Consider the following 23,551-nt stretch of genomic DNA (forward strand, 5'->3'; position numbering starts at 1 on the left):
CAGCACAGCATGACCAGAGCCAGAGCCAGAGCCAGCCAGGGTGGGCGGGAGGGGGGTCTTCAGGCCAGCCCTGGCACCTTCCTCTCCCCCAACCATCGAAGGCTGGATCCATTCCCAGCTCAACCAGTCCGCACGATTATGTCTCTGGGCCCATGTGGGAGCAAAGTGCCAAAGGACTGTTCCAGATAGACATTCTGTTAGCTTAGCAGGGCTCTGTGTTCCCTTACATTTTAAGTGTGTGGTATGATCCTTTCGTGAAGGATGTCATGTAGGTGTATGATCCGTTCTCTTATAATGCTGTATGATCCGTTCCCTTGTTAAGCAGAGCTGCTCTGATCCGTCAGCCACCGGTCATCATCTGGTGATATTCATTCTAAATAGTTTGATTGGAGCTGTCAAAGAGGTCGAAAAGAGGCAAAAGAAGCTTTTGCTAAAATGACAAACATGGCATCCAATTAGCAATGTGTGTAAAGCAGAAATCACACGTGCTGCGAAGCAACAACAATATTTAGGGTGGTTGAATGATTCTTTCTCTTAGGCTTGTGGTATGATCTAGTGGTGATGTTTTCTCGTTAAGCACGTCGCATGATTCTTTCGTTAAGGTACGTGATGTGTTTCTTTCTCCCGTTGTCATTGTTGTATGTTCCTTTTGTTAAATATAAGGTATGAAAGCTTCTTTAGGACTGTGGTATCATCCTTTCACAAAGACAAGATCAAAGGATGTTTTTTGGCGTTATGTACTATGTGTGATACCATAACTTGTTTTCACTGGAGGCCAGACTCATGTGTAGCAGTGTTGTTACCTGAACTGCTCAGTACTGTTACAGTAAATTATGTTTTATAATTATTTGATGGGTCTGAGTTGATGGGCTCCCCAATTCTAAGCTGCGTTTAGTGTTGTGCTTTTATCGCTAAGCTGCGTTTAGCGTTGTGCTTTTATCGCTAAGCTGCGTTTAGTGTTGTGCTTTTATCGTTAAGCTGCATTTAGCGTTGTACTTTTATCACTAATGGCGGAAGACGCACATGAGCCAGGATACTGACATCAGCAGAGTCCAAGGGCTGCCGTCTGCCGCGTTCGCCGTCCCAAAAGCCTCCCTGCCCAGCCAACCCGGCTATCAGCTGCTTGCATGAGTGCACCTGCGTCGAAATGTTCAGTGAGTGCCTGGTGCATGTATAGAAAGCCAATTATCCAGAAGGAGACAATGGGCGATTGTCTGGAGTGGGCTTGTGGAAGTCGGACAGCTCAGTGCATTTACACGGAGCATACTGGCTATGAAATTTTAGTAGCCAACATGCCCACTCATGTGGGCATGAGCCCAGCCCGTCTTAGGGTTATGATGCTGCTGTTGATGTCCCCATGAGCGGTGGTCCTCATCTCCCTTCCTAATTTAATGCTAATCCTTTGTCGCTTTTGTATTACCAAAAAAAAAAAAACAGCAATTATTCATTTCTGAAAATTCATGGCAATGTTTTCCTGACCAGTCTGTCATTGTTCCCTTTTTTTTAGAGTGGGAGGGGGCCATGGGCGGGGTAATGTGGTGAATTATTTTTCCGTACGCAGTGAAGGATTGTGTTCGACCAGTCGCTCAGAGTGTTTACAGCTCAGTAGTCAAGGTCACTGTGCCGAGGGGACTGCGGTTTTCATATTAATCCAGGCAACGGGGAACAGATGTCAGTGTGACGGTTGGCTGGTGAATAGCAGTGAGGTTAATTCTACAGAGGCATATCGTGTCCATCCTGGGTGAAATTACTCTTCATGCCGTCATATGGCGATGGCAATGCGATTTCTAAAGAAGTATTTGATCTGCTTTTATTGGTCTGTAAGGAGAACTAATGGTGCTCGCAAAAGTCCAGAGATAAAAGTTATGGACAAGAGAGCTCATTCATTTCCCAGAGCCCTGAGCCGGAACCAAAACCATGCAGACTCTATTGATTAAAAAATACTCAAGAATAATAAATCATCTGGGTGAGATGAGTGTAGGACGGCTACACGCGTTTTAATTAAACCGTTACCAAACCATATTGCACCAATAAATCAAACTGACTGACCAGCATTACAAAAGACAGGCACATTTTTGGACACCTTGTAGGTTTGTATCATTTATATCAACCTGATAAATCTTAAGTTTTTGAAAAGATACCACTCCGGGCTGGACACCACATTTACCAATAAAGCAATCAAATTCATGTCTTATATTAAACAATGTAGGTTTATGTCACATGGTCATATTTATGTTACTGTATGTTCCACCATGCATTTAAAGGAGCAGCAACGATCAAGGCCGTGCTGAGATCCCAGAATGGTGATGGAAAACTGAGAGGATTCCACAGCCCGGCATTAATGTGAACGGGCTGTCTGTGAGGTTTTCGAAGGTATTTCCTCATACCGTAAAATCTGAGAAGCGTGAGTCAGCAACTCACGGCACTCTCCAGTGTGCCGTGGTTTTTATGCAAAATAATTAGGCCACCATCACCACAGTGTTTGCCACAGAAACATTATGCAAATGACTCTCTCTGCAGGACCATTACTTTAAAAATATGACAAAAGCACACGATAGAAAGAAGAGTGGCGTAGTCTGGTTGTCTTGGATAGTACCCTGCAGTCTTACTGTTAAGAAAAATAAATGGAGACCTTCGCCAGAAAGGCCCGAGTGGGATGGCTGCTGAACGTGCTTTGCAGGCCATCGGTCCTCCTTCCTTTCTCAGAGCCGTAATTCTACCTGAGAAACGGCCAACACCTCATGGTTCTCGAATTATTCTGAAAGCAGCTTTCCATTGGTGCTGGATTATATTTCCGTACTTCTTTACAGATCATGTTATGCACCGTGACAAAAAAAAAGTTCAAATAATAACCACAAATTTGAGGATTAACAGAAAGTGAAGGTGGATGATTTTTTTCCTGATTCTCAGTTTTCCTTCTCTCACTGTGTGGCTATTCCAGGAATCCTCTCACTCCACCCGAAAGATGGTGGATCACACAGATTGTTCCCTTACTGGAATGGAGGTGGATCTAACAGATTGTGGTGACTTCGGTAACAGGCATTTGGTCCTGGTGGTCGACGATGTCGGGCTCATGTTGTGCCAAGGATTAATGTCATTGGCATTTGCACCTATTGGTTGACAGTCTCTTGGTCCAGATTGCACTGAGGTGAGGCTTACTGCCTTTGGCATTTGTTACAGGCAGGTTAAAAATATCCCACTCGTCTGGTCGGATTCTGGCATGTCTGGCAGGTGCCTAGACTGGCAGTGTGGGCTATTGCTGAACTGGTGATGTGCTCCATGGCAGAGCTCAGACCCCAGAGCTGCCAGCTGTACAGGGGGGAGGGTTCCTTGGCCTGGGGAGTCCTTATTGGTCCTGCAGTGTTGTAGCTCTGCCTTTGCTACGCCTTCAGTGACAATCAGGCTCATCGTTTCTCTCTGTGGTAGTGATGTCGCTTTCTTCTATGTTTTCTTTGGTTTACTGTGCGTGTGACTGCCTCAGGCCGATGGCAGGCTGCGGGAATGGGGCTTCTCTTGAGAGCACACTGCACCGGCCCCCTTTTTCAGGACTTTACAGTACATTCCCAGCAGCAAAAAGACAAGGACACACAGGGGGACGGCACCGCATGCTGAGGCTAGCAGACTGGGGCTGCTCCCATTGGCTATCAGACAGCGCTGCTCCCATTGGTTATCAGGCAGAGCTGCCCCCCATTGGCTATCAGACAGGGATGCTTCCATTGGCTATCAGGAGCAGGGGAGCTTGGTGCACTAGCTGGGCTTCATTAACCTCTGTGGGCCGTGCAGAGACTGACACTGGAAGGATACAGTTATTTTTGCAGCAGCTGCTAGCACTAGTGCTCTCAATGACAGGTATTTATTGTTTGTAAGGACCCTGTAGTTCCTGTCATTGCCGGCATAACCTTAAATCCCCATTAATATGCAGTAATCTGCAAAAGTCATAGCTACGTCAGAGAAAAACAGCTTAGTCCATCTTCATGTTGGTGTGAAACTATGACGTCTGTTAAAGTGTGTTAGGTAATTCCTCTCCTAAGGTCACCCCAGAATTTGCAGCAGTTATCCAGTACCCCAGTGTATTTTTTGACTCGACCACTAGCAAACCTCGTAGGGCTAATCGATATGACTTTTTAAAATTAGCTTAACTAATTAAGTAAGCTGGTGATGAAATTTAACAAATGCATGGAATAGCAGGGATGCTCCTGAGGAGAGGTTTAGGAACTAAAGAGGTGTCGTCTAGCCGTCCAACTAGGTATCAGTAACTTTTTGGAGTCAGAAGGAATTCTTGTCGGTTTTTATTGTGTTACTATTAATTTCCATGTGTTGTAATTAAACTGCTTTTTATTCTGAGCAAATTTACACTTATTACCCAGAGAAATTGAATGCCTAAGTGTTGCACAGCACTGTAATGTAGCCTATTTAATGAATTGAATTGAATCTGTCTGGTTAAATGTTCCCTCAGATCGTTGTAACTCCCACCGGGGCAGTCTGACAAAGGTAATGGGCAGCGGCACATTCAGAGGACCGGGGGCAGTGAGCCTCACCGTTTCTGACAGTGTATGGTACCTGAAATGGCTGCAGAAATGGAACCCATGTGTCTGGAGCTTCATTGGCAGGGAACTGAACTGCTTTGTGGGTCAGCAAAATGCTTGATTGGCAGGTCAGTCGTGCAGTCAGGGCTGCGATCGTTAGGTATGTTTTTAATCAGTCTACCTGCTCTGCCAGCAAGATTTAACAGAAAGAGATGTATGCTTGTGGTAAATAATGAAAGTCCATCTGTGTGGTTTTAAGACCTGAGAGTACAGACTAATTAAAATGCACCAAAGTCCTCGATCTCGCTGTCTCTATGTCGGATGGATGTGTTTGGATGGTGATGTCGCAGCAGCAGTGATGCACTCAGCTATGTGTGAAAACAATTCTGATAAAGAACCAAACCCAATGCCTGACTGAAAGCGTATCTAACACGATTGGAAGAGCATTCCCTAAGACCCCCAGCCAAAACAAGGTTAAGAGAACACAACTGAGTTCAGAGCCCCAGTTCCTTATCTAGCTCTGTGATTTCAGAAGTGTAACCAGTGAATGTCTATAGGAATGTAGCTGCTGTCTCGCCCAGGAGTTCCTGGCTTATAGATTATTGAAGTGCTGCTTTACCTAAAGTAGAGAGCCAAAGCGGCCCGGAAGGATGGGGGGCCTGAAAGGGGCCTGGAAATACTGCCTGATTCCCGCTCTTCCCCCTTGGCTTTCAACCACATGTGGGGGGGAGGGGGGAGGTCACCGGAAACTTACTGATTCTGAGGAGCTAAAAATTCCCATAACCGATATTATCAGTTGACAAAATAGTTCTAGTAGAACAGTATTCTGCTGACTTGAAGTTTCTCGAGCTCACATACACAACGGAGATTCACTGCCTTAAAATAAGATAAAATAAGCCGCCTTGCAACTTATAACTAAAACGAGTAAATAACATGAATTCTCTCAAACAGGAAGTGGATTTGATATTGTCATTTCTGCTGAACGAGCGGACTTCGGCATGGCCGGTGGGACCCGAATGATGCTTGAACCTACACTATGTCCTATGCTACGAAATGCCATGTGCAGATTCTGCACAATATGGATGGGGAAGCGGATCGTGCCACGGGGTATATCTGCCAGTGTGCCCAACCGTGCCCATGTGCACCGGCTCACTGCCAATATGCCTGCTCAAGGCAGGCAGCCATCATTACAGCTGGGTCATGGGGCAGCTCGGTGACACCCCCTCTGTGCCCAGATCACTGCCACTCAGGCTCCCACAAGCCCTGCCACAGTGAATATTCCTGCACTTTGAGTCAGGCACTTTGGAACTGAACACAAGGCTCCAGTGCCATTGTGGTCACGGGTCTCTCTCTCTTTTTTAATCTCGCCCCCTGCTGGCTGATTATAGTGTGAGACGCCGCATGAGCGAAGAGCCTTTTTGACTGCGGAGTGAAGCGGGACGTAGCCTTCAGCCCGTGGAAGCTGCCGGAGCCCCTCGCCGACATGCCAGCGATGGAGGGCAGCAGGAAACGCGAGCTGTGCAGGGGGGTCCTGTTCGCGCTGCTCTGGGGTCACATGATCACTGCGCTGGAAGTGCCTCTTGACCGTGAGTACAAACTAAAATATTTTACATTGATGCAATCGCTACTTTAGTACTCTAGTTATTGTTGCTACTTTAGGCAGCTGTTCATTGGCATTTGCTTGTAAATAATGTTAGTTCAGTTACGCTGAACTTTATTTTATACTTTGAATGCAAATAGAAAACAATATATATATTACTGAAGAATCTGTATATATGTAGGGAGTGTAGTCTTTCTCAGAACACTTTCCTGTAGTCTTTCTCAGAACACTTTCCTGTAGTCTTTCTCAGAACACTTTCCTGGGGTGCCCTTGTAGGTCTTAGAGTCTGAGTAGACGTTTTCTGCCACCCAGAAGAAAAAGCGCCCCTCGGTGTCTGCAAAGGGAACTTGCCTTTATTGGAAGGGTCCCACTTGAGAGCCGTAGCCATGAGCCCCGCAGGAGGTCCTGCAGGAGATAGTAGAACAAAGAGCCAGGCTCCTCCACTGCCGGTGGCTCTCATGTGCCTGAGTAGAGGCAGTGATGCTATAAGATGCGGTGGCTTCAGCTGTGATGCTGTTTGGCCTTTGGGGGCCTGTCGGGCTCTAGGTACGTAGAGACTCTGCTGACCGTAATGAAAGTTCAGATCATGGGCACTGGAAGCTCTTCATCGACCCTGTGCGATGCTACGCACCATCATCTCCGCACGCAGCTGTAAACAGAACATGGCTTCTCCTCCACACTGCACTGGACACTGTGTTTCCAGGCCTGAGCATTTCTGCAGGGCGTTGCTGATGCCTCAGGGTGAGCGTGGGGCAGCGAGCTCAGTGCTGAGCACCGTCTGCCTGTTTGCCAGGTTCTCCTGATGGGTTCTTGGCTTTGAGTGCTGCAAAGTTAGGCCGGAATGGTAGCCACTCTGGATAAATACTGTGTAAGGCCGGTGTAGGGTTTAACGTAGGTACTGGCTTGTGTGGTTTTTATGGGGTGTTGATTGGGAGTGGCATTTAATACCATCCCCGCCGGTCTCTCTGTGAAGTCCATTTACTCTGGAACATTGTGTGTTCAGTTCTGACAGCATTGTCCAAAAAGTTCTAGATGTCCCAGGAGGACAGGGAGAGTGAATGAACTCCCCCAAATCACCGCCCAGCACGTAGCCTCTGGTTTTCGCTTCATGGGATCTTCTGGGTGGGAAACCCCGAGGTCTCATGGGAAATTTAGCTGAGTACTTAGGTTTCAGGGCTGCAGGTTCTTTATCAGGTTTCAGGGGGTGGGGGAGAGGTAGGAGTAGATTGGGTCACAGCTACACATGGACATTGGCAGGTCACTGACAGGGACGTTCTCTGCGACACCACGTCACCATGCCCCGGGACACGGACATCGCTGAACGGGGGTGTTCCCACATGCTGTATGAGGTGTGGCCTTATTGCTAAATGCTGCACCAGTGTCTGTGTCATTCTGAACGTCATTTCGTTAATGATCTAGGTAATATATGTCTGGAAAAACCATTTATGAAGATCAGCATGTGGTTAGAAGAGCTGAAATAAATATCAGTGTCATTTTGACGGGGTGACCGCAGTCGTGGGGAGTGATTTCCTGTGTGTCGGTTCCTTGATACTAATGACTGCTTTTCTGTTTATATGCTGATTCTTGGGGAAAAAGCTAAAATTCTGGGAGAATGTAAGTTTCTGAGGGTCTGTGTTTCTGCCTGCTCTCCACTTTTTTTCGGCACATTCCCAGTACCTGCATGCACTCTGGGTATTTGCTGTATCTGCCTGCTCCATCGCCTGCTCGCTGTCTCATAGCTGCAGCCTCTTCCTGAACGTCAGATCATTCTGCTGAACCGTGACTAAGAAGCGGGCTGGGGGTGACGCCTCATCGTTCACTTGTCCACCACTGCATGCCCTTCTCTCTGTTCTTCTTTAGTCCCGCCTGCCCGGTTCAGCTATTTTTAATACATGCATGGTCTCCAAACCTTTGAATGAAATGCAGTGAAATCTTTTAATGAAACTGTTTCAGTGTGTGTGTGAGTGTTTATGTGGCGTGCCTCTTCCTCGAACCCAGTGGCCCAGCCGCCCACCATAACGCACCAGTCTCCGAAGAACTACATCATAGATCCTCGGGAAAACATCGTCCTTCAGTGCGAGGCTAAAGGAAAGCCTCACCCCAGGTGCGTGCGGCTCTGAGCATGCTCACATTTAAGACCCGCCCCCCTCCAGCTCTCCCGATCAGCCGTCGGCCCACATCTCACTGTTCAAAGCAGAGTGCATGATGGGATACTTAAATGGATGTGGTGATTTGCTAGCCAGGTCTTGTATGAACTAGTAACCAATTTGGCTGGTAACCTGGTACAAACATGGCGTGTGCAGCTTTTCCTGGACCAGAAACGGGACACATTTCGACATCGACAAGGACCCCAAGGTGACGATGAGGCCCCGATCGGGGACACTGGTCATCGACATCAGCGGGGAGAAGGCTGAGGCTTACGAGGGCGTCTACCAGTGCATGGCCCGCAACGAGCACGGGACCGCCATCTCCAACAACATCGTCATCCGCCAGTCCCGTAAGAGCGCCAGGGCGATGGATCTCTCCGATTCACACCTCTGACACGCCGCCATTCTCATCTCTCTGCCTTACCAACCTGCTTCTGTCTCCTGTCTTAAAAATTACATTTCTTTTCAGTCATCTGATCGCTCTACCTGGAAGGTAAAAGTAATACAGGTTCAATCTGCGTGATACACCTACATCCCTCTGTTTTACACCTTTGGTAGGTTGTCGACTTTAGCTGGAATAAAACAGCCCCCGTTGCCAAGGTTGCTGCCTTGGCCTCTTTCCATGCCATCAGGACGGCCTTACCGGCTCACGCTCCCTGTTCCTCACTGCGCCCGAGCCCGTGGCTTTGCTGTGGACGACGTCCATCGCTCTATATTCCACCGCTTGTCTTATCTGCCCCTCAGGGTCCCCCTTGTGGTCAAAGGAGAACATTGCGCCGATCGTAGTGCAGGAGGGAGTGTCTCTGGTCCTTCGGTGTCGGCCTCCTGCAGGCCTTCCTCCGCCCGTCATCTTCTGGATGGACAACAGTAAGCCTCAGCTGGCCTCCTGAGGGCTCTCCCAGGATCAGCCCATGCCTCACTTCTCTTAAGACTAATTAAGATTACGATGGGCTTCATTGATCCCGGCGGGTAATTCTGGGGCATACAGCAGTGTGATCGAAATGAGCAGACGAGCATGTAGTGCAACACAGAGCGTGTGCTAAGACAGTATACAGGCCAGTGTAAAGAAGTAAACACGCAGTACACAAAAAACAAGCTGAAACACAGAATATTCTGATCCTACAGAAGTAAATACATTAGTTACAAGGTAAAAATAAGAAACCTACAGATGTTACATGTGCAAATAGACACGTAGTAATGGACTTTAACTTTGTTCATTTTACCTTTACTACATTTTCAAGTGTATGAATTTTTCCTCATTTTACTAGAATAATTAAGTGTTTGTATATAAAGTTTTAAGTAAATGACAACAAAGCTGTGTGGGTCTGAGTGTCAAAGCATCGCTATGTAACGATAAATTACAATGCATTTGTACTTACAGCTCTGCATAACACAATGCACAGTGATTTACTGTCAATTCCACACGTTGTGATTTTCAAAGAAGGGCAAGGGATGCCCCCGGCATTGGCCAAGGTGCCTGTAGTCGCTCGTCCCTCCTCCCCAGACCTGCAGCCCTTTCTGTATCCATCCTATACCTCCAGATTTCCAGAAGCTTCCCCAGGACGGCCGCGTCTCCCAGGCCATGAATGGGGACCTGTACTTTGCCAACGTGCGGAGGCAGGACTCGCGCAACGACTACATCTGCTACGCGCGCTTCCCCCACACGCAGACCATACAGCAGAAGCAGCCAGTCACAGTGAGGGTGCTGAACAGTAAGTGTGCTCCGCGGTGACTGCGCCCCAAGCTTGGCGCCAAGAAATGAAGGCCTTGTTTGTCATTCTCCAGCAGCTGCCCTCTGTTCTTTATCCATTAGGAGGATTTACTATATTCAGTTTCAGTCGTATTTTTCAATTCAGATGTAACTCATTTAATATTTATTTTTTTTGCAAGCTTCATGCTACTTTCTTCAGTACAAAGTTTTCTTGTTTCTTGTTTTGCACTGTTTTCCATTTGCCGCACCAGTGACAGCACGTTTGTTTGTTTGGTTGCATTTTCTTATCATTTTCTGTTGTGTTGCAGTGGATGCAATCAATGAGACAATGGCACCATTTTTCAATGACACTGATTTTTTTGGTGGTGAGTGCTGGCGCCCCCTAGTGAATACCTCCCAGTCTAACAGCGCTAGAAATCGCCCCCGTAATATTAACACCAAACCCTTTGTCACCTTTAACTGTAGCTGAATTATCAAAAATTACAAATTGTAATGAAAATCGTGTAATTGCACTTCTATACACTTAATTGACTTTTAATGTCATATAATTATTGCACTTCCTCTTTCAAGTCTAGTATCTAAAAATGAAAATGGAGATTTGCACTATATTTTAAAGCAGATCTTGATTTCTTCCCCATTTCGTGTAAAAATGTAACTTTTCCTGACTGATAGTCGGGATATAACTGCTGGAAAGAAAAATCAGCCAGTTGAAACCAACTGATTAACGTTTCAATCCAGTGCTTCATGTTTATTTCATAAGTGCAGGAAAAAGAATCTTCTCATCTTAACTAACAGTAGATTAACCATCTAACACATAGATTTTTACATGCTAATGAAACCCACCGATTGCTCAGTGTTTCAGTGCCCCCTCACTAATGTGGTGCATTGTGTCATATCTGTTTCTGCATGTCCTTTTATGAATATTTATATGTGGAACAGGCACAAAATAAACATAAAAGGACACGTATCCCCAGTGAATGGCCCTGTTGATTATTCCCTAATCTCCTTTGTAACTGTCAGTATTTTTTAAAATCTCATGCTTCTGTCGATTGTTGTCTCATGGTTCACTGTAACGTAAAGTAAACATGCAGATGGCCTGTAATTGCCCAGAGATTCCTGTGTGTAGACAGGAGGCTGAGGGGCTTCACTGTGGACGAAGCTGGCAGACGCTCCTGCTTTGCTGAAGGATGAGTGTCGTCAGATTCCTTTTGCTGCTGAGTTCGCTGACCACTCCAGTGCCGCAGCTCACTGGAGGCCAGACGTGCACAAGCTGATGTTCAGTGTTACAGAGGCTCTAGATGGTCCTGTTGTCCTTCTAGTTGTGTGGCCCTGTCAGTTAGCACACTGTACCTGTGATCAGAAGGTCACTGGTTCACATCCCAGAGTTGGCAGGGTTATGTTAGCATTGTCCCTCGAGCAAGGCCCTTAACCCCCAATTGCTCCAGAGGCTGTCTGACCCTGCTTTGGATAGAATTGTATTTCTTTCATGGCCAGTGTAATATTTATTTTGAATCCAGGGCACTTCCATGGTGAAACACAATAAAAATGCAATATATTATTTAAGAAATAGTGCCTTTATTTGGCATATTTCTTGGTTTACTGCCTTTTTGCGATGGGTATCCCACAAAGCTTCCTGGCTGTAGGGAACCCCCTCATAACTGGAACTGTCTTCTGTGGCCGTTTCAGACAGTCCTGCTGGTGAGCGCCCCCCAACCTTCCTCTTACCCCCCGGGGCCTCCACCAGCAAGGTGGTGCTGAGAGGAGAAGTTCTGGAACTGGAGTGTATTGCTGAAGGCTTGTGAGTTGGGTTTGGGTTTGGGCTCCTGCTTTTGTTTGTCAGCCTGTATTGTCTATGGTGTTGATGTCCAAGCTGTCTCTCTCCATGCCCGTGAAGGCCGACGCCCAGGATCTCATGGCACCGGGAGAGTGGGTCCTTCAACAACAAGAGGACCTCCTTCAAGAACTTCCACAAAACCCTGAAGATCGTGGACATCACGGAGGGCGACGCTGGGGATTACCGCTGCCAGGCTGAGAACTCCCTGGGCACTCTGGAGCACGTCATCACTGTCACTGTCAAAGGTCTGTCATGCTCTGCTGATCACTGTCCTCCATTTTACAGCATGTTGCCAGCCACCTTTACACCAAGTTCCTGTGCCACTAAATATCTATTAATGTGTGACCTCTCTATGTGCTCACAGCTGCCCCCTACTGGATCAAAGCCCCCAAGAACCTCATTCTATCTCCCAAAGAGACTGGCGCCCTCAGCTGCCAAGCTGGGGGCGATCCCAAGCCTGAGATCACTTGGTTAATGAATGGGATTCCAATAGAGAGTGAGTGCACCATGGGTATAACTGAAATGCTTTGGAGTTTTCCGTTTAACGGTGTGTGTAGCACTCAGAGAGGAGCTGAGGGTGGGATGTGGTGTCTCGTCAGATTCTCATGTGGACCCCAGCAGGAAGCTGGAGGGTGACAGAATCACCTTTACGGACATTCAGGTGGGATCCAGTGCAGTTTACCAGTGCAACGCCTCCAATGAATACGGCTACCTGCTGGCCAACTCATTGGTCAACGTGCTTGGTAAGTTGGAATCAGCCTTGGGCAGTGCGATGGTGCCGATGGAGATCCTTAAGCTGGCACATGTGGAAGCCCAGACTTCTCTGCGGAAATGTATTAAAATGTATCTTCAAAATATGTCAGATTTAATCCAGCCAGTGCTGGTGTTAACTACCATTCAAGCCGTGAATTTGCGTGGGGGCCCCCTGTTGGCCACAAACGGTGACTACACTAAATAGTAGTGCATTCCTTATTTATATTCTGCTAACCAGCTAGCTAGCTATGATCTTGTGACTCTGCTTCTGACTCTGCAGCCTTGCATCTGCTCCATGGTTGCAGGAATGATCTTTCTTTGTGTCTCACTTTAGCTGAGCCGCCGCGGGTGCTCACGCCACCAAACAAGCTCTACCAGGTCATCGCCGGCGCACGTGCGCTTCTGGACTGCGCCGTTTTCGGATCCCCGATACCTGTGATCACATGGCAAGTTTCGGGGATGCGGAGGGGGAGGATGTGCTGGCATGCGGCGTTGCGCTCGTCTCGGCTTTGCCCGGGCCGTTCCTGAGCGGCTTGCATTACCAGCGGTCTCCCCGCTCTCCCAATTACCTGCATTACTCTTCATTTCCAGCAGTCGATCATTGACACCAATGCCCGAGAGTATTTCTCTGCTGGCTTTGTCACTCAGGCCTTCTCTGTGTGTAGCTAAGCACCCAACGGTGTTTCCCGGCAGGTTCAAGGACGGCCATGTTAGCGTCACTGCAGGAGACCAGCACAGTATATATGAGAACGGGACCCTAGAGCTGCAAGCGGCTCACAGCTCCCACAGCGGCAGGTACACCTGCATCGCAGTCAACGTCCTGGGCAGCAGGGAGAACCAGGTGTTCCTGGAGGTCAAAGGTGAGGGAGAAACTGGGCCGGGACAAGCCCTGCACAAGATGCCCAATGTCCAGTGTAAGGCTTCTGTCTTGGTGTATGGGCTGCATTGCACCTATAAGCCTATAGGACTGTATTTGTTTTGTTGATGATTGAAGGTTTCATATGTTTGCTTACCTCCTTAGCAGTGTCTAAAGAGGGTTTGCCACCTCCAGCAGACTTGGTGGCTACCTATAACTGAACCAGGCTCTCTCCACAGCCAACTCACTGTCTATATGATATAATACGTGATGAATTTTATTGATCTAACCCAAGCCCTGGCTGTAGACACTTGATTAAGTTTCAGTATAAATGAATTTACATGCAGCGTACAGCTTCATGCCCTAGTTGGGGCACTGTGGGATAACAGGGCAGTTATCCTTGCAGTCCCTAGTGCTGTATGGGAATATTCTCCTGTTGGATAAGAGCACTGTGTGATTCCCACTGCGAGGGCACTGATTTGACAGATGTTTTTACCTTTTCTCATTAGCTACAACTCCCCCGCCCCCATAAGCCCCAGGGGCATCGGGTCCCTCCTAAATTTAGCATGCTCTGAATACTTCATGCCAAGCTCATGTCATCATGCATTAGTAAAAGCCTCTTGCTAATTTCGTTCCAAGCTCTTGCTAAAGCTCGGGCATCTTCCTCCTCCTTCTTAGAACCCACCAGAATTTTAAAGCACCCTGAGCTCAAGGTGGTCCAGAGGAGCCGAGCGGTGATGTTTGAGTGCAAGGTGACGCACGACCCCACCCTCACACCCACCACGACATGGCTGAAGGATGATGGGGGTTTGCCGGATGACGAGAGGTGGGGGCTCAGGATTCACACCACAAAGTGTGAAGTTGTAGCTGTAGTGACCAGGATAAGTGGTTAGAAGATGGATAGATGGATGGACGGATGTTCATTCTGCATTCTGCATTTTTGGGTTTGTGATATATGACCACCATAGCACCTGCAGCAGAAACGATTAGCTGGCAATGAAGGTTCTTTTCCTTAGAATACGCCACTGCTGACCCACTGCATCCGCATCTGTAGGTTCGTAATCGGTCCTGAGAGCCTGACCATCCAAGACGTGACCGAGGCTGATGAGGGCAGCTACACCTGCATTGTGAACACCACGCTGGACCAGGACTCCACCGTCACCAGGCTGACCGTCGTCGGTATGACCTCCGAAGCTGCCTGATTTGCAGTGTAATATGGGAGAACTTCCGTGGGCAGTCCGTGTTTGATAAATACAGTGAATTCCGTGTGCAGAAATCTGACCGTCATTAGCACTATTTTTCAGCTGTTTGCTCTTGAATTTCTTCTGCACGACTCAGTAAGTCAGTTTCTCCTCTGAAATTGTATTGTGCCAGTGGTTAAATAGCGAGCATTTTTATTTTATTTATTTTGAAACACGCTCTGGGACCCCCTGAAGATGGGCCTGCAATCCACCTGCTGAGAAACAGTGCCCTAGAATACCTTACAGTGTTTACCTTATCAGCCTTTAAAATCACTGTCCTTCTCTAGCTGTTTAAAGTCTCCCCTTTGCGACAGTGCCTAATTCCTTTTACTCATCTGGTATAATGGGAGCGGGGCTGTCCTGCTGGGCCCCGACCCAGGGCTTATTAGACTTGACAGTGTATTCACATTCTCCTTTGCTGGACACCCTATGTGAGCCAGTGTTGAGGTTTGCACCTTCTCCTGTCAGCTGGGTTTGTTTCCCATGTTACTAATCACTGCCTCCTACCTCCTGCCTTCCCCCACCAGAGGACACACCGCCCCCGCTTCTCGTCTATGGTAAAGCACCAGCCGAAGATTTGATCCGTCTGATTACTCGTACCCTGCATCGCCCAGGCCCCCCCCTCCTTGACTCTGTTTTGTCTGGGGCTGTTTTTGTTGTTGTATTTTGTTTTTTCGTTTTATGCATGCTCTGGTCCGGCATCCGTGCTCTGTGTGTGTGTGACATCACAAAGGGGAGGGGAGGCTGGGCGGCTGGGGAGGCTGGGTGGGCGGGGCTCTCTGCCATCTCATACTCCATCGTTGTGCGTCACAGTGGCGAGTCCAGTGCTGTGTAGGGAAACAGTGGAGCACCGGCAGTATGGTTGGGCTGCGTTTTTGCTCACAGCTGGGTGTTTGCAGAGCATGAGGCATTTTGGGGCCACCGCATGCTTCGAGGTGCCGTAGGAGTCGTTAGCAGCTACACCAAACCGGTCTGCTGTCTTTCTCATCTCACCACTCTTACTGATAAAGTCGCTTGGCCTTTGACTGATTTTCAGTGATTATGTTTGCATGTCCACACACCCAGAGGAGTGCTTCTGATTCCCCAGTGGGAGCTGCAACTTTTAGGATGCCTCATCAAGGCCAAATCTCTTCGGAGCTCACCATGCCCTAATGACGATGACATTTCCAGTGGCGGGGAGGCCGTCCACCGTGCATGAGATGCAGAACCCCCCAGGTTGCTCTGCTTTTCTGACAGTGGGTTCTATTCCAGAGCAACCAGACCCACCCATGGACTTGGAACTGACAGACCAGAAGAAGCGGAGCATCCAGCTCACCTGGATCCCTGGAGATGATCATAACAGCCCTATTAAGAGTATGAGTCTCAGTGTGTCAGTCAGATTTCCTGTATGAATCTCAGTGTCAGTCACACTCTCTGTATGAGTCTAAGCGTGCCCTTCAGACTCTGAGGCCCAGTGTGTCAGTCTACTCTCCTATGACTCTGTTTTCCCCATTGTGAGACCTAACACTGTAATTTTACTTTTCCAGAATTTGTCGTTCAGTACGAGGATGCACTTCATCACCCCGGTGTCTGGAAAAATCTGACCGAAGTCCCAGGAAGCAAAACCACAGCCCACCTGAAGCTCTCCCCTTACGTCCACTACACGTTCAGGGTGCTGGCTGCCAATGCGGTGGGCTTCAGCCCGCCCAGCCTGCCATCGCAGCAGTACAGAACTGACCCTGCAGGCAAGTGGGCGCCGACCATCTGCACGCGGACGTTCTGCGTCGGGATGCCATGCCGTATGAGTCTCATTTTCATCTTCCTGTGTCCAGCTCCTGATGAAAACCCTTCAATGGTCGAAGCAGCTGGAGCTGAGCATAATAATCTAGTGATATCATGGAAGGTAAGACATGAGCTGAAGATTATGGTGCATTTAAATTCACATAGATAAAATCGTTTGCTTCTAGCTTAATTGCCTTCATCTGCATAGCACATTTTATCACCAAATTATCTGCTCTGAATTTATTCATAGTCTCTTCTACATAAAGTGCATTTTTTTCTGGACCACAGCCCTTGACAAACTTGCAGTCCAATGGGCCGGGTCTCCAGTACAAGGTCAGCTGGATGCAGCAGGACGTCGACAAGGACTGGACGTCGGTGACAGTGGCTAACGTGTCCAAGTTCGTAGTGTCCGGGACGCCCACGTTCGTCCCGTACGAGGTGAAGGTGCAAGCCGTGAACGACTATGGAAGCGCTCCAGAGCCAGAGGTGGTGCTGGGCTACTCCGGAGAGGACTGTAAGTTTTGGGGGGAGAGGTCCTGTGTGGGAGGGGGTATGTTTCTGTCTATTAAACTGGTAATAGCTCCCATCTTGCCTGTGTTCCCAAACCACACCAGTAAATGGCGCGCCGATGTGCAGAGCTTTAGCGTGGCGCTAATCGTCGACATTTCCACTCACGGCTGCATTCTCCCCCAGTGCCCTTGGCGGCTCCGGGCCGGATCCAGGCCGCGGTGCAAAACAGCTCACTGGCCGAAGTCCACTGGGAAGCCGTATCATCGCAGATGGTCCGAGGTCGACTCAAGGGCTATAAGGTGTGATGTGTTCTTGGTGCGGGAGGGTCTGCGCTCGGATCCGCATTTGTCACCCTGGGGCTTTTTGCTTGGACGAGTTGAGCTGTGTCTCACGGGAGGTGATGGCTCCCTCGGGGCAGGTCTACTACTGGAAGGAGAGGAGCCTTCTGGAGCACACCCCACAACACGAGGAGCAGCGTATCCTCACCTTCAATGGCAACAGGACGCATGGCAAGCTGCCCGGCCTGCACCCGTTCAGCCTCTACACTTTCAACGTCAGGGTGCTCAACGGCAAGGGCGAAGGTCCCGCCAGCCCCAGTCAGCAGTTTGAGACCCCCGAAGGAGGTAGGCACTGGATCAACAGGTCCAAGGTTAATGCTGTGCATGAATAATAAGCCGACGAGTGAGATTGCACAATCAGTCGGCGATCACTGTTGGCGTGCTGGATCCGGGTTCAAGTCCATGTCAGTTCTGTATTATGGGGACAGTGTGTTGCTCAGTGGGTGTAGGACGCTCGGAAGGTCGTCAGTTCAAACCTCAGACCTGGCATTGTGATTTCACCATTGGAGGGGGCATGACCCTTAACCTCCAATCGCTCTAAGGATTCTGACTCACCCTACTTTCTCAGTTGTATGTCTCTGGGGCAGAGGTGGGTAGTTCAGGTCCAGAATGTAAAGGTCCAGACCAAGATTTTGCTTCAACCAGCCAGTTGAGTACGCTGTGACTGTAACTCTTTTTACCCAACTGGTTGGTTGGGATAAAAACATAAATAAAATGTAATGCAAATGAATGATTAAGATATAATAAAGAAAGGATGAAGAGCAACTTAGGAAAGTCTGGGGCCTTGAAGTGACCTCTTTTAATGGAATGTTTCAGTTTATTCTTGGTTGATAAACAATGTAAATAATGTGTATGTGTGGGCAGTCCCTGGGCCTCTGGCGTTCCTGAGGTTCACAAACATCAACCTGGACTCCTTGACTCTGGAGTGGAGTCCCCCTTTGCAGAGGAACGGACACTTGCTTGGCTACACTCTCAAGTACCAGACAAGTGAGTCTTTGGGACCTGAAGAAGCTGCAGCATTTTCATGCCAACGGTTGCATATTAATATCAGAGTGTGCTCTTAGACAACACCAACAAGCGCTATGCACACAGAACTACACAGTGTGCCCGAGGGTATTATGGGTAATGCTGCACATAACACAAGTACCATCAGTATTTAGATGAGTTAGTTCACAAGTGTCAGAAGAGACTGGACTATTCGTGAATCTCTCTCTTCACCCCCCCAGTCAACAACACCAGCGAGCTGGGCCCACTGGTGGAGGTCTCCCTCCCAGCCAACGAGACAAACTTCACACTGCAGAACCTGAAATACAGCACACGCTACAAGTTTTACATCAATGCCAGAACCAAGCAGGGTGCCGGGCCTGCCATCACGGATGAGGCCGTCACTGTCATGGATGAAGGTACAAGTCTGCATTGCACGGCTTCACAGCCGCCATATCATCGTGGCTATTTTATGGCGTGCAGTGTGAATTACAGCCTTGGGTGTCCTGGTGCAGGGCTGGGTATACCTCTGCTCTGTTTGGGTCTGTTTTTACCACAGATGTCGCTGTGTGTCAGTGTGGCAAGGTTGTTCCACAGCCTCATTCGGGTCCTTTATTCCCACGACTCACTTGCTCTGTTTCCATTGACCTAGATTTTGCTCATTTTAAACATTTGTACTGAAAACCAGTCAATGGAAGCACAGTAACCCTCACATAATGCAAAAAAATGTATCAATCGTTGGGGGTGGTTTTTGTGGCGAGTCGAAGAAGTGATCCACAAAACTGCAATGGAACCAGAGGTTGGGAATTAGTAGATATGTAGGACGTGATCATTAGTTCTTCTAGAGCTGCTGACTCGTCTGAAGCCCTCTGCATGTTGAAGTACGAGGCATGGATCTTAATCTCACTGGGTGATAAATGGCAAGTATTATTCACTTAGCATCCATCAATGGAAACACGGCCTATTCACAGTTTCACTTAGTTGACTTGACTGGAACACGGGGAGTCTTGGAGAGCCTCTGGTTCCTGCCTCTTACCGGCAGCACAAGCTCATGACTCCAAAGCGTGCTCCAGAGCCGGAAAGAATATCGATCTGTGAAAATAGCAATCACGTAGTCAATATTGCGGTGGCAATCTAAGACTTTCCTTTGCTGAATTTCATGAGGCCAGTCAGCTCTGTCCTGCAGATCCACCAGCATGCCCCATATCCCAGAGGACGTGCCATGTATATTTTATGAAACTTCGCGACTACAATATGGTCCATCCTGCACAGCTGCTCAGTGTCGGAGCTTGTTCATGTTCATGACCTGTGCAACAGTGATGAAGTTACTTGGTGGAGTATGGTGAATTTTAGACCATTACTAAGTTTGTATGGTTTTCAAAAGACACTCAATGAAATACACCTATGAACTTGGTCATTATTGCATCCCTTCATTATGGTTCCATGGATTATTAGATTTCTCAAACCTTTTTCCCCAGGCTTTATTTAAATTCATTTCCCATGTGGTGGATCTCATTAGCACTTACTGCTGCAGAAAGATCTCAGTGGGAAGGCGTTTGGGTTGAACTGCTCCACTCATTCTTAAATGACTTATTAGCAGTTAATGTGTGTGACATGAGTTCATCTCTGGGCAGCATTACCTACTGTGCTGACAGCTACATTATTGAATTATTGTCCTTATTCATATGTCTGTTTCTAACCAACCTCACTGTTTCTAAATAATTCTTAAATAACCATAATATCAGGCTTAATAGTACTTATTGTAAAGCTAATATAAATAACGTGAAGTACTTTTTACATTTAGAGATTAATTGTATAACATGTTAACCCTGGACATGTTCTCCATTGGCACCATTTATTGATTTATAATTTGTCCTTGACTGGACTTTAGGTGGCTTTTTGTTGATATGTCTAGTTTCCTTGCAATGCTGTTCACATGAAATTCACTACCTTTTATCCACCCTGTTTTCCCATGATGCTCCGGGGTCCTCCCCCCCGATATTGATGCCCTGCCTCTTTTCTCTGTGCTTTTGCCCTTGAAGCCTTCATCCACCAGCCCTCTTTAGATGTAGGCCCAGGTAATGGACACATGAAAGCTGACTCATCTGCATGCCTTTTCTGTCTGTGCCTTATGAGCACTGACCCCGGCAGACTGACAGAGATAGGCCTGCATGCCTTTTCTGTCTGTGCCTTATGAGCACTGACCCCGGCAGACTGACAGAGATAGGCCTGCATTCCTTTTCTGTCTGTGCCATATGAGCACTGACCCCGGCATACTGACAGAGTTGTGCCTGCATGCCTTTTCTGTCTGTGCCTTATGAGCACAGACCACAGCAGACTGACAAAGTTGTGCCTGCATGCCTTTTCTGTCTGTGCCTTATGAGCACTGACCCCGGAAGACTGACAGAGATAGGCCTGCATGCCTTTTCTGTCTGTACCTTACGACCACTGACCCCGGCAGACTGACAGAGATGTGCCTGCATGCCTTTTCTGTCTGTGCCTTACGAGCACTGACCCCAGTAGACTGACAGAGATGCTCCTGCATGCCTTTTCTGTCTGTGCCTTACGAGCACTGACCCCGGTAGACTGACAGAAATGGGCCTGCATGTGGTCTTTCTTTGTCTGGCTGTTCCTCTGGGTTCGACCCTGTAGCCAAATGCAGTTTATATTCCACATACTCTGTGGGTCACAATCGTCTCTGGGTGACACTCACCCCAGCAGTGCTCTAATACAGCCTGTTTATCAGTTATTATATTACACCATGCTGCCCTTCAGCTACTGTAGACTTTGTATTTCCCCAGACTATGAGAGAAATAGACCCCATTTGTTATAAAGCCTGAGGTGTCTGCGTATCAGGGTCTCTGCATGACTTGGAGTACAGTGCATGCTGGGCGTGTTGTAGAGCCACCGTGTCCTGCCTCGGGGTTTGACGCCTGATGCTGCTGTCTACCTTATGTCTCCCTGTGCTCTTCCAGGGAACACAGAGTCCCCCCACGTCACACCCCCATTTACGCAGTCTCTGCGTCCACCGCTCCAAACGGGTATGGGTACAGCCCCTCCTGCATGACGAGGCCGAGCTGAGCATGCGAGTATATTAACAGCAGTGTCAGCTGGGGGCAGGAGGGGGTGGAGTAGCTGGGTAACAGCTCGTCAGGTCTGACAATGGGGGGGTAACTGGGTAACAGCTCGTCAGGTCTGTTCATGGGGGGTGTAGCTGGGTAACAGCTCGTCAGGTCTGACAATGGGGGGTGTAGCTGGGTAACAGCTCGTCAGGTCTGACAATGGGGGGGTAACTGGGTAACAGCTCGTCAGGTCTGTTCATGGGGGGTGTAGCTGGGTAACAGCTCGTCAGGTCTGACAATGGGGGGTGTAACTGGGTAGCGGCTCGTCAGGTCTGACAATGGGGGGTGTAGCTGGGTAACAGCTCGTCAGGTCTGACAATGGGGGGGTGTAGCTGGGTAACAGCTCATCAGCTCTGTTCATGGGGGGTGTAGCTGGGTAGCCGCTCGTCAGGTCTGTTCATGGGGGGTGTAGCTGGGTAGCTGCTCGTCAGGTCTATTCATGGGGGGTGTAGCTGGGTAGCTGCTCGTCAGGTCTGTTCATGGGGGGTGTAGCTGGGTAGCTGCTCGTCAGGTCTGTTCAGTGCAGTTTGATCAGGAACATTTTGTGCGCTTTTGCTCTGGCAATTCCTGCATTTATGTATCTGAACCTCATTTTGATGGAGGGAAGGGGAGCCCTTGAGTTACACCTTACAGATAAACATAAACCTCTAATGAAAACCACCAGATGCTGGTATATTTATAGTAGGCAGATGATCTGTCCTAGAAACTGCCGGTGGATGTAGAGAGCTTCACAGTTAGGGTTTGAGCACATGCTGGTGTACTCCTGTCCTAGACTTTGCTTGTATTTCTGATATAGAGATGTAGATATAGGGGGCAGGACAGAGCAGTTCTGTGATCTTTTTGCAGTTATCATCCGTGTGACAGCTGTGTAACCCCACTCTGTTAATCAGAGCTAATCCTCAGCTGGCCGTGGGCTTTCCTCTGTCTTCTCCTCCTCATCTGTTCTTTTCCTATGCTCTCAGCGCGTCCCGTGGGTCCAGCTTTCAGCAACTTTAGCGCCTCTGTGAGGGAGGATGGGGCTGTTGTCAGCTGGGAGTTCCTGGGAGCAGATAAGAACCTTTTTGTCGAATATATGATCGAAAACAGTAAGGCGACATTGTTTGTTACTCATTCTGCATGAGTTTGAGTTGCTATTTCATTTGTAGTTGTTTTTCGTTTCCAGTCTTCAGCCACAGTTGGAGAAAGACTGATCTAAATATGGAAACTCTATGAAGTAAATGTGTGTAATTATATTCATACTCTTTGGCATGTGGACATTATGGCCCTGATACAGCAGTCGGGGCAGAGATATTCTGATAGAAGACTCCTCTGCTCACGTTTTTGTCCTGTAAAGTGTGTTGTGCTGATTTTCCTCTTCTGTCTGAGTGTCAGGAAGTCTGAAGCTGTTTTATTTTCTGCATGAATATTAAGTTTTTTTCAGTTTCTCAGAATCCTTTGGAATAATTTTGAATTACCAAAGGACGGCTCAGTTGAGAACGTTCAGATAGAGAGGAATTGTACTTGGGGTAAATTTAACAGCTGCACAACTTCAACTGCAAATTTTTGTTTAATGAGGATGCATTCATCCTCTTCATTTTGTCTTGCCTGAAGGGTTTTTATCAGTAACCATCAGGGCTGTTTTGTGTGCATGACTGATCTGTCTCATGCTATCACACCGTTTTAGGGACAGACTAACTCTTTCCTGAAAACTCTTTTAGGTAATGAAGACTGGACAAGAGAGGTGGTAAACGGCTCTCAGACATACACTATTAAGGGCTTAAAGCCAGGGACGTCGTACCGAGTGCGCGTTGTGGCTAAAGACCACTCTGACCAGGTGGCCGGCAGCACGGAGGAGCTGCGGGTTAGCGTGCCAGGTGAGGGACTGGCCCACAGTGTCCTCTGTGCCTGGCGTGCATCTCCAACCGCCAGGATGCATGCCGGAATCCATTCCGCATGTTTTGCTTTCCCTGGAATTCCTGCGGGAATGCCAGTACTGTCACCGGAATTTGGAAGGCCACAGGTTGGAATCCCCAGGCCCAACTCCGAGGGTTCCGAGCTGGGCTCCCCCAGCAGGGGTGTGGCTGTAAGGGGCAGGAGGGAGGTGTAGTGTTCAGGCGCCGGATGAAGCCAAACAAACGAAGGAAAGCAGACATGGGCCCACATGGCGGCGCAATGCATGATGGGCCGGT

At 48.4% G+C, this 23,551-nt stretch overlaps 1 protein-coding gene across 16 annotated transcripts in view; it reads left to right on the top strand.

The window, feature by feature from the left end:
- LOC125739022 (neuronal cell adhesion molecule-like) overlaps positions 1-23,551 on the top strand; it is a 59,179-nt gene that overhangs the window by 29,975 nt on the left and 5,653 nt on the right. For 3 of the 16 annotated variants that reach the window (XM_049008637.1, XM_049008647.1, XM_049008638.1), the window contains exons 3-30: positions 5,915-6,112; positions 7,723-7,740; positions 8,125-8,230; positions 8,430-8,623; positions 9,018-9,140; positions 9,815-9,985; positions 10,293-10,349; positions 11,671-11,782; positions 11,879-12,063; positions 12,183-12,314; positions 12,418-12,561; positions 12,906-13,017; positions 13,265-13,431; positions 14,106-14,253; positions 14,482-14,606; positions 15,196-15,225; positions 15,920-16,021; positions 16,195-16,392; positions 16,480-16,550; positions 16,718-16,943; positions 17,123-17,238; positions 17,358-17,562; positions 18,142-18,264; positions 18,504-18,680; positions 20,304-20,339; positions 21,237-21,302; positions 22,346-22,468; positions 23,081-23,236. In XM_049008637.1, the coding sequence (XP_048864594.1) occupies positions 6,010-6,112; positions 7,723-7,740; positions 8,125-8,230; positions 8,430-8,623; positions 9,018-9,140; positions 9,815-9,985; positions 10,293-10,349; positions 11,671-11,782; positions 11,879-12,063; positions 12,183-12,314; positions 12,418-12,561; positions 12,906-13,017; positions 13,265-13,431; positions 14,106-14,253; positions 14,482-14,606; positions 15,196-15,225; positions 15,920-16,021; positions 16,195-16,392; positions 16,480-16,550; positions 16,718-16,943; positions 17,123-17,238; positions 17,358-17,562; positions 18,142-18,264; positions 18,504-18,680; positions 20,304-20,339; positions 21,237-21,302; positions 22,346-22,468; positions 23,081-23,236 (3,526 nt within the window). In that variant the 5' untranslated portion in view covers positions 5,915-6,009. Of the gene's footprint in view, positions 1-5,914; positions 6,113-7,722; positions 7,741-8,124; positions 8,231-8,429; positions 8,624-9,017; positions 9,141-9,814; positions 9,986-10,292; positions 10,350-11,670; positions 11,783-11,878; positions 12,064-12,182; positions 12,315-12,417; positions 12,562-12,905; positions 13,018-13,264; positions 13,432-14,105; positions 14,254-14,481; positions 14,607-15,195; positions 15,226-15,919; positions 16,022-16,194; positions 16,393-16,479; positions 16,551-16,717; positions 16,944-17,122; positions 17,239-17,357; positions 17,563-18,141; positions 18,265-18,503; positions 18,681-20,303; positions 21,455-21,534; positions 21,626-22,345; positions 22,603-23,080; positions 23,237-23,551 lie in introns of those variants that run through there. The other 13 variants (XR_007397012.1, XM_049008641.1, XM_049008643.1 and 10 more) reach the window with 13 other exon arrangements.

The sequence above is a fragment of the Brienomyrus brachyistius genome, chromosome 3 (assembly GCF_023856365.1).
Source record: "Brienomyrus brachyistius isolate T26 chromosome 3, BBRACH_0.4, whole genome shotgun sequence".
In the NCBI taxonomy this organism is placed as follows: domain Eukaryota; kingdom Metazoa; phylum Chordata; class Actinopteri; order Osteoglossiformes; family Mormyridae; genus Brienomyrus; species Brienomyrus brachyistius.